A 10,321-nucleotide genomic window follows, 5' to 3' on the forward strand; every position below is an offset into this window, starting at 1 on the left:
ATCTTAACCACTTGAGCCACCGCAGCTCCGTGCTGCACTCAAAAGCGAGTTTTAAGATGGGGCTGCATCTATATTTAAAATAGTAACTAGGCTCCCATATATAGGACTCAGGCTCCAAATAGGAGTTATGCCTCTAAAATTCCCACACTCCAAGCTGAGACTACTGTGTCTGCAACCCTATTCATAGGAATTCTTGCTGCTGAACTCAGGGTGTTTCTTTCTTATCCATAGGATCAGGCTGTGTCCTCCATAGGCTGCCTATCGTTATTGTCATATATCATGAAATATATGGGTTTATTCATACAGTCATTATTTTTCCACTGTAAAATCATCATTTTCAATTACCTCATGGTGGATATTTCTGTATATGGATGTGTGTCATGAATACAGACAATCTATGTTGGAAATATTTGATCAGAAAATGAACTGACTCATAATATGAATACACGGACATTCACCATGCAGTGGCTAAAAGCATATGTATTTCTGGGTAGACATCCGTGCGGGGCTTGTAGCAGAAAACTACCCTTGGATTTGGTCATGTGAACCTATTCACAATAGGATAATTGGCTGTATATGAGTTCTGTTTACAGCACATTCCTAAGCAATTATACAGTTCTAAATCCATTGACATCAACAAACTTAGAAGGCTGTAACTCTCATTAGGATTGCACTATTAATACTGTAGTATCATTTAAGGCAGACAAATGCCGCTTCTCCACATCACAGAGATAATGGAATGGAATTGGTCTCCAATATTGGAAGACCAGGGCACAACACTGATCAGAGGTTCAGTGTGGCAGTGCCAAACCTTTGTGCTTTAAGAGGCCCTTCGGCCACAAAAATCCACAGAGTGACAGAAACAACTGTCAGCAAATACTCCAGTCCCCAGGTTGCAGCCATAACTGGGATTCCAGGGTTTTTGATGTTGGTAGTTAGATTTTATCTTCCAGCTGTGAAGAAAACATCTGTCTTCCTAGAATGGCTATGTGACAGAAAGAGCCAGGATCCTTTTTTCCCCCCCAATTGTTGGTCAAGAATATGAACGTGTTAGCAAGCCAGGCTATCAGGAACTAATTAGAGGCAAAACAAGTAAGACAATAGGAAGTTTATTTAACACTGAAGAATCTTCCCTTCACCATAAACTTGAACTGCTAATTCAAGCCAAGGAAAGATGCATCTGTTTTGCTTGGAGTCCAAAGATGTCCAAAAAGCAGCTGGATAATTTTAGTTCAAACTGGGGCTAGTCTGCTAGTGAGCTTTCTGTGGGCACACCACAACTGTTAGTACTACAAGTGTGGGCATAGGAAAGTGCTTTTTCTCTGGGAGAAGGAACAACATGGAGTGTGAGAACTCCATGCCACCATAACTCTTGCCTCCATATGTTAACTGCATGCAACAAACTTGTACCCTGTCTGCACTGCAGCAAGAGGAGAAACACTACACACTAGCAGACAATAGGGGCTACTCATGGCAGCCAACAGTAGTCTTACTTAATTACTACTGACATTTATATCCAGCCTTTCTTTCATCATAAAACTCTATTTAAATATACCTTGGCCCCGGTCACATGGGAGGATTTGCCCCACAAAACGGACGGGATGAGGGTGCATCAAACGGGCACGATCATACTGCAACATCTGGGAAGTGTCACGCACCCTTCCCTGATCCGTCCCTTTGGCCTGAAAACGTGCATTGAAAAGGTACCGGCAACAGAGCACTATCTTCCGGATGATGTGCGGCAACTCCAGGCGTCTGATCAGGAAAGCGCTGGTAGCCCGTCGCAGCCAGCGCCGTTCCCCGTCCCACGCATGTGCACAAACGCGCAACGTCCGTTTTGCTGTGCTACATCTGATCGTCTGCTGAAGGCCAGAGCACGGACGCGTCGGATCGCGCTACCACGGTTCTTTTTGCTCCGGCTCTAATTTGCCTCCCTTCAGCGGCACAGTATCCCGCTCATGTGACCGGGACCCTTGATCACCTGAGCAGAGTACTATTCTTGGCAAGCATGCCAGGGAGAGACATCTTGTAGGTAGACTCTTTCTTTCCCAGTTTTTCTTAAAACAAACAAACAAACAAACTGCAGAGGCACAGTTTGTGATGGGGTGCTATGGCTGCAACAACTTGGGCCTAAAAGGCTACTTACATTGACAGACTCCTTGCCATTGTACTTCACTCGGATCCTGGGCTCTTGAATGACATCCAGATTGGTCCCTGTGATAGTCAGAGGTGTGTGGCCACTAAGAGGAAGCAGAAGACATTGGGTTAATGGGGTTTGGCAAGGGGAGCTGGGGCAGGGCCCAGGATCTGTGTTTCTGGCAAACACAGATGTCTGCAAAAATCAGCAAGATGTTTTCTACAGGCTGTACAGGAACTCAGTGACAGAGTGGATTAATATACCATCACCCTGACTGGCTAGAACAGTCTTACAAGTTAATTGGATTTTCTGGTCTCATCTGTCCCCCTAGTGGGCAGTCACCTCTCCCATGTAACATTTCTTAGGGCTGGCAGGATGAAAAAATAAAGACCCAGGGCTAAATAAATAAGGGCAATAAATTAGTCAGAGTGCTTAATTATTTACACAGTGATGCTCCTAAGTAAGGGAGGCTGCACATAATATACTGTGTGGAGGAAAGGGACTGCCAGTTTGTTTGCCTGCCTTTGCAATTTCCAGTATAACTACTACAGGGTAGGGATTTACACAGAAAAGGCAGGACTTGCTTGACTGGGACCATATGGGAGAATGAAGAGGCATATGATACCAAAGTGATACCAGGGATGTTTATCATATAGCTTGAGATATGTTGGGGGGGGGGGCTCAGATTTTAAGCACTGCTAGACAACATCTCTTGAAAGTCAACATATGCATTTTTTCTATAACAGGAATTCTTTTGCACAGAATAGATGGCTGGGGAACATATGAAAGGGGCCCACATTTACTTTAGGAAGAAGTGACTGAGAGTTAGACCGTGTAGATCAAAGCTTCTTCCTCGAGTATTAGCTAAGCTGATCACCTGAGTGATTTTAATGACTGAAAAAACCAACAGCCTTACTGCATTTTATCCCCCCCCCCACAAAGTGGTAGTTTGGATGACTGCTGACTCTGCTCAGATTCCAAGGTTGGCCTCTCCATTGAGGCATCCCTAGTTTCTCAGGAGTATATGGGGTGGGGGTCTCCACAATCTCTTCTAGTCCAGTTTGTGGATGTATGCCTTGTCTATCTGTTAAATAGCAATCCGTGCCCTATCAGTGTTATCCAGATTTCTTCCTACAATGAAATCAAAAGAATGGCTGAGACCAGCAAAGACCCAGTTTCCCACTTAAAAAAAAATGTCTTGCTCCTGTGCTGGTGAGAAGAGTCATTCCACACTAGCCACACCAGCTTTGTTAGCAGTAGAAAAGAGCAAGAGTCCAGTAGCACCTTAAAGACTAACAAAATATGTGGCATGGCATGAGCTTTTGTGAGTCATTGCTCACTTCTTCAGATACTGCTAGAATGGGAGTCCATCTGTCCTGTTTATTGGAAAGTGGAGTGATTTCAGATGCTGAATGACATTAGCTGGCAAATCATTGCTACAGACAGACTAACACGGCTACCCATCTCCAACTTTGTTAGCTATGTCTAGAGAGCCAAAAATTTATTTGGCCTAGAGAAGCTTATTATGACACAATTTGGGTTCTACTTCACAAAGATACATCTACCTCATATTTATTTAGAACATTTCCATCCAGCTTTCTATTCTCAGGAGTACTCAGGGTATCTTCCATTTTAAAAAAGTAGAATACATTTAATCCATAAGGTACAAATGCATAAAAATCAATAATCATAATATATACATAACAATCACTAAAACTAGCTAAAAACAGCAAACTTCCCCCAACAAAAAAGTGTTAAACAGTAGAAGAAACAGTAGCAAATAATTAAAAGAACACTGAAGATCTCAATCCAAAGAATGAAATTAATTTTCAAGAGGTCAGGGGGAAAAAAACATTTTAAAAATTTATAACAGAAGGTAAGAAGAAATTAGGGTGATACCATCTGGGGCAGGGGATGCCATACCTCAGGAGTAGGCCGGCTGAAAAGGCAGTGTCATGGGCACCCTCAATCTTACATCTATTAATGTGAACTGCCATAACAGGACATCACCAGCAGGCAGGGCTACCAAGAAGGATGAACTAGAGTAACAAAATTTGGCATGCTTGGTCATCCGGGGAACCAAGCAGCTGGACAAGTAATGTGCTTTTTAAATAAAATATCTGGTTTGGAGATGGGTAATATGGGGGATCTCAAGTGGAATAGTTGTCTGGAGGCCTGTGGTGGCTCTCAATAGCCTTACCAGCAAAACTGAGAGGCTAATTAAGAAAAAAAAAACCAAAACAAAAAAAACACCAACACCCTGGTTTATCTATGAGAGCAGAGCCTGCAGGCTTCTCCAACTCTCACTTTTGGAAATCAGTGTAAAGAGCAAAATGCCTCTAAAGCCAGACCAGAATCTCCTCTTAAGTTAGGGTTGCCAGGTCTGGGTTGGAAAATACCTGGAGACTGTTATGTATTGAACTTGTGTTTCGTCCGAGCATGGACTTAGCTTCCTTCACAGAACAATAGGGGACCAGGATCCTGGAAGGAACCTATTGTATAGGAGTTCTTATGTAAATAGCCAGTCACGGGGAGTGTGTGTGTGTTGGGTGTGGTGTTGAGCACGCATTTAAGCAGGGCTTCGGTCCTGCTTGTGTTGTCTTAGAGTTGAACTAATCACTAATAAAGCATGAGCTGATCACTAACGCGCCTAAGAACCCTGTACATTTCACTGGTGATGAGGATGGGATCCTGATGGAAGAGCCAGCAGCTGAGAGCATCGCACCGTGCAACGAGCCCCAGAGCCCCGGCATCGCACCGCTCCAGAAAACATGGCGATCTCATTGGGAGCAGGACAATTGCCCGAGTTCGACTGTGCACATCCTGACCTCTGGGAAGCATGGGTAGAACACCTGAAATACTTAACTGTCTTCCAGCACGTAACCAACACCAAAATGAAGGCCCTCCTGCTCAGCTTGTGTAGAATCACCATGCTATGGCTTGTCCAGGACCTCATTGCACTGTCAGGCATACCAAGAAACCTGATTGGAGCCACCCAGGGCCCCAGTGCATCAGTGTGAGTCTGCACACAAACCATGGTCCCAGCTTCACCTTGATTTTGTGGGATCCTTCCAGGGACAGATTTTCTTTCTTCTAGTGGACTCCCACACTAAATGGTTGGAAGTGGTCCTGGTCAGCTCCACCTCATCCCAAGCAGCAATTTGTGCTCTGTGTCAGGCCTTCTGTACCCATGGCATGCCCAACACCATTGTGATGGACAATGAGACGGCCTTCACCTCGAGCGAGTTCCAGGAGTTCATGGCCCGCTACACAATCAGGCACATCCACTCTGCTCCCTTCCACCTGGCAACCAACGACCAAACGGAATGGATGGTGAGAACTACAAAGGAGTCCCTCAGCAGGATCATCCATGGGGACTGGGACCACCGGCTCGCGGTTTTCCTTCTCGGCCACTGCATAACCCCGTGCACAATGACCGGCCGCAGCCCAGTGGAACTCCTCATGGGCAGGTGCCTAGCCACCCACCTCGATAGACTGCACCCAGACTGCACTCTGGAACACATCTTGACCCCAGAAAATCAGGCAGCACCCCGCGGATTCTTCCTCGGTGACCCGGTCTATGCCTGGAACTTCTCCAGAGGCCCAGCCTGGATCCCTGCAAAAGTTATCAGGGTCACCGGGGCCCTGTCCTATGAGGTGTCCACTGGAGGCACATTGACCAGCTCCACCGCCGTTTCCTCCCTGCTGAGTCGGGGTTGCCCAACACATTCCCAGACAAGAGTGACGGTGAGCTGCCAAGCCCCCAGAAACTTGAGCCTGAGAGAGACACATCAGCGGACCCCCCAGCAGCTGGCAACCCAGCTAACAACCAGTGGGACAAGGAGGTGAGCCGCCAGAGCCAGCGACATCAGAGAGCCCTGACATCATGTCTACATCACCACTGTCTGCCAGTTCCTCAACGGAACCAGCGAACTCGGCTCCAGCAACTACCGCCCTGCAGTCAGAACCATGGCACTCGAACCGAGAGCGATGCAGACCAGTATACCTTAGAGACTTCACTTGTTAAGGCTGCTCTGGACTGTGGGTGGAAGGGTGTAATGTATTGAACTCGCGTTTCGGCCGAGCACGGACTTAGCTTCATTCACAGAACAATAGGGGACCAGGATCCTGGAAGGAACCTATTGTATAGGAGTTCTTATGTAAATAGCCAGTCACGGGGAGTGTGTGTGTCTTGGGTGTGGTGTTGAGCATGCATTTAAGCAGGGCTTCGGTCCTGCCTCTTTTGTCTTAGAGTTCAACTAATCACTAATAAAGCAGGAGCTGATCACTAATGTGTCTAAGAACCCAGTACATTTCGAAGACTTTGGGGGTGGATCCAGGAGAGGGCGGAGTTTGGGGAGGGGAGGGGCCTCAGCATGGTACAATGCCATATAATTCACCATTGCGAACATATTCAGACATAGAAACTTCCAATGAAGAAACAGACACTTCAGAGGAATCTTACAGTAGTCATCTTAGAAATAGACAAAGTACTTTTAGACAACAAGGACCCAATAAGGTTCCTGCAGGAGCCTTTTTTAATCCGAGGCAGATTACGCCGCCAGGAAAGACATAGTAGTAAATTTATCTAGTAGACTATTAACTCACACAGAAAAAACAGCACTAAATAAGTGCTTAAATGTTGTTATGGTGCCAAAATACAACTCTTTTAACCCAAGAGTTGACATTTACAAATTAATTAGGCTTTTGAAGTTAAAAATGTTTTTTTTGGAGATAAACCTGAAATAATGCCAACTCCCTGGCGCCAGAGATCCTCCTTTATGCCCAACATAACAGATCTTCATACATAAGAAGCTTCCTGATTACATTGGTCCACATAATATATCCCCTTAAGTAACTGCATTTTTAAGATCATCAAAAAATATTGAAGCTTGGTTAGTGATACTCCAGGTTGCTCACAGCTGCCCACCATTAGCAGAAAAACAAGAATCATTAAGGACTAGATAGTGAGGGTTGATACTAGCAAACCACCTGTTTCTAATCTTCCAGCAGGTCAGTATAGATGGTGGTGAATGCAAAATTTGAGGGCTATGCCTAAAGGACAGTGCAGTAAACCCACCAAAAAGATTATAAGACTTTATTATGCCAAGAGAAAAAGTGGAAAAACTGCTTATAGTCTTTGTCACCTTTGGGTCTGAATCTTTGAGTTTGATTTAAGTTGTTTTTTTTTTTATAACTTCCATTAGAATGCATTCCCAGGACTTCAACTCTGCTGTAAAATTGGGTGTAAGCTTTTGTGGTTGTAACTCCAGACCCAGCAATTTTCAATATCATAATTGAGCACACACAACAGCATGTGCGGTCTTATCATCTGAAAGACATGCCAGAAGTCAGATCCCAATCATTAGAGAAACATAGACTGTGTAAGTTTTGGGTTTGCTGAGTCTGGGGACTTACTTGAATGTAGATGTAAATGTAATCATATGATATCATAATGTTTGTAGTCTTCATACTGGCTGACAAAGAAAATTTTTGAAACACAGCAGTCAGCTGAGATTTGTTCTAGAAGAACTTGCAGCCACACCTGAAGTCAAACTACAAGGCGTCTTCGGATTAAATTTTTTTGTAAATTCTGCTCAATTGTATTTATGTATTTGAAATAGTCTGTTATATATCCAGGAGAGTTATGTATTGGATGTACAAGTATCCATGTATGTATTGGAGCCAGCTGAGATTTGTTCTAGAAGAACTTGCAGCCACACCTGAAGTCAAACTACAAGGCGTCTTCGGATTAAATTTTTTTGTAAATTCTGCTCAATTGTATTTATGTATTTGAAATAGTCTGTTATATATCCAGGAGAGTTATGTATTGGATGTACAAGTATCCATGTATGTATTGGAGCCAGCTGAGATTAAGCTATATTCCTTGTCTATTATATAACAATAGAGAAATTGTGACGTAAGTTAGCATGGTGTATCATATTTTTGGTTTACACAATCTTTCCTGTGCACTCCTTTGGTTTACCCAATTTTCTCCAGGGCAGCTGATTTCTGTCAGCTGGAGATCAGTTGTAAAAGCAGGAGATCCCCAGGCCCCAGCTGAAGGCTGGCAACCCTATCTTAAGTTCACTTCTCAGAACCATTCATGCTATTTGTTTTCAGAGTGTGAAGCTAGTGCATGAAAGTTTTCATCCTTTATGTGCAATTCTATGAAAGGCAAAAGAGTTATGGCAGCAAAAAAGTCAAATCAGCTCCTGTATTTCAGAGTGTGGGTGCAATGAATCTTGGGTAAGCAGCATGTTTTGATCAGCATCAGCTTTTTAATGCATTGGCTGTCACTGTTTTTGTTTTATTCCTGACTCTCTGATGCTCTTAAGAAGAAGCCTTTAATGAGCAATTGTGCACTTCTCCAGCAGATGGGAGTGATCACAGAGCTCTATTTGCTCTCCCGGAATCTCGTCACAGATTGCCATGGTTGTAATTGCCTCAGTAATTACAATTGAGTTAATAACTCTGATTTTCCAACTCAGGAAACAGGGATGCTGTAACTGCCAGGCAATGATGAATTCATGTTTGTGGATGGGAGACATACTATTCCAGAGAGTTTGCAATGTACTGAAATGGAACTGAGATATTTTCAAAGAGGCTCTGGAGCTTCTGCCACTACTATACACAGGCCCAACACATGCAGACTGTAGCTTGATCTTAAAGGCCTAATTCTTCAAGATGCTGATGCACAGATCCTTCTGAACTCAGAAAATCTATAGGAATGTATGTGCCAAGTTGCTTGAAGGATCAGGCCTTATCCATAAATCTTCAGTATTTACACAGGTGGAATAAATCCCCCAGGAGCCAAAGAAGCTGGGTGTTGACATGGAGTGCAAAGCAATGGAAAAGAATTGAGGATAATAGCCTTTTCTCTCATACAGATGATATGGCTCTGCTGTGCTGATTCACAGACCATATTTTCTTTCATCAGGGGTGGGGAGGGAGTAATATATATTTTTTTATAAATCAGTGTTTTTAAAGTTGGTGTTGATTTTAGAATCAACAGTAAGATTCCTAAGGCAGAGAGGACAAATGAGGTGGCAAAAAGTGACAAATAGTTTAGGCTTTCATAACTCCTCAAAACGATTGTTGTTTAGATAAAATGGCATTTGGGCAAAGAGTTCCCTGCAATGTTTTTGAAATATATTTCTGTGTATCTATAAATACGAAATTTCTATGAGAAATTTCCCTTGAATTATTTTCTTCCCAGTTTGCACAAAAGTACCTTTTACATAAATTGATTTTTTCAAATTAAAAACAGTTAGATAGTGAAGCAGAATATTAAAATTAAGACTTTAATAGTCTAAGTGACCTCTGTCTTATGTCTAATACAAAATTTTCAAAAGTATTTAAGACATTTTATAGCCTGCAGCAGAAAACTCTGACCCCACTCTGACCAAATCTGTTTCCTGTTTTTCCTAAGCTAGACTAGTGGTTTGGAGCTTCCTTTGGAAGCCATTTCCTCTTTAAAGTGTGCTAACAATGTTATCTTCCCCAACTAAGGTGTCTGTGGTTCACGGATTCGGGTATAACTATTTTTTATAGCTTCCTTTTCAAAAACATATGTTCTTATCTCCTATTGTGTATGTGATTTAAGCTGACATAGGTAATGTAACCTCAAGAAGACAATACATGCATACTCAAGATGTTTCCTTTTGATAAAGTGTTTCTATATGAAGAAAGAGGAAAAACAACTTTTCATTGTCTGAGGCTAGTGACGTGATAAAACTTATAGTATATAATGTGAATGACTGCAAGACTTGGGGAGCTAGCATTTTGGATATCACTTTGGTGATAGCTAGACTCAGGTGCCTTAATAAAGCTCTCCTCTTGCTAAAGAATCTGGTGTGGTCTTAATCTCTGGGCAAAACTCTTATCTCCCGTGCTTCATTTACTGGTGCGATTGGCCGGGAAGAGGAGGGCTGACTCCAGTGAGAGATCGGGTCTTTGGAGGCCCCTCCTAGCCACAGGCTGCCGGAGAGCTGGGCAGTCTGTAATTGATTGCTGACAGGCGCCACTTCCTACTTTTGGAAGGTCAGTCTCTCTCTTCATTCTGCTGTAGCTCTCTGACAGCACTGCTTGCTTTGAGAGAACCCAGGCAAGAGGACAAGCCCAGGGAAAGACTCCGGAGTCAGTGGACAGGTCTGTATAAATTATTTTCTGAGGAATCTGTGG

General features: G+C 43.4%; 1 protein-coding gene across 1 annotated transcript in view; it reads right to left on the reverse strand.

Annotated features, from left to right (window-relative positions):
• The window catches only part of LOC107107165 (plexin-A2-like), a 552,061-nt gene that overhangs the window by 83,609 nt on the left and 458,131 nt on the right, over positions 1-10,321 (reverse strand). Inside the window, exon 18 of the mRNA XM_015407422.1 lies at positions 2,147-2,240. Within this exon, the coding sequence (XP_015262908.1) occupies positions 2,147-2,240 (94 nt within the window). The remainder of the gene's footprint in view (positions 1-2,146; positions 2,241-10,321) is intronic.

Source organism: Gekko japonicus, unplaced genomic scaffold, assembly GCF_001447785.1.
Source record: "Gekko japonicus isolate JY-2015 unplaced genomic scaffold, Gekko_japonicus_V1.1 scaffold322, whole genome shotgun sequence".
Classification (NCBI taxonomy): domain Eukaryota; kingdom Metazoa; phylum Chordata; class Lepidosauria; order Squamata; family Gekkonidae; genus Gekko; species Gekko japonicus.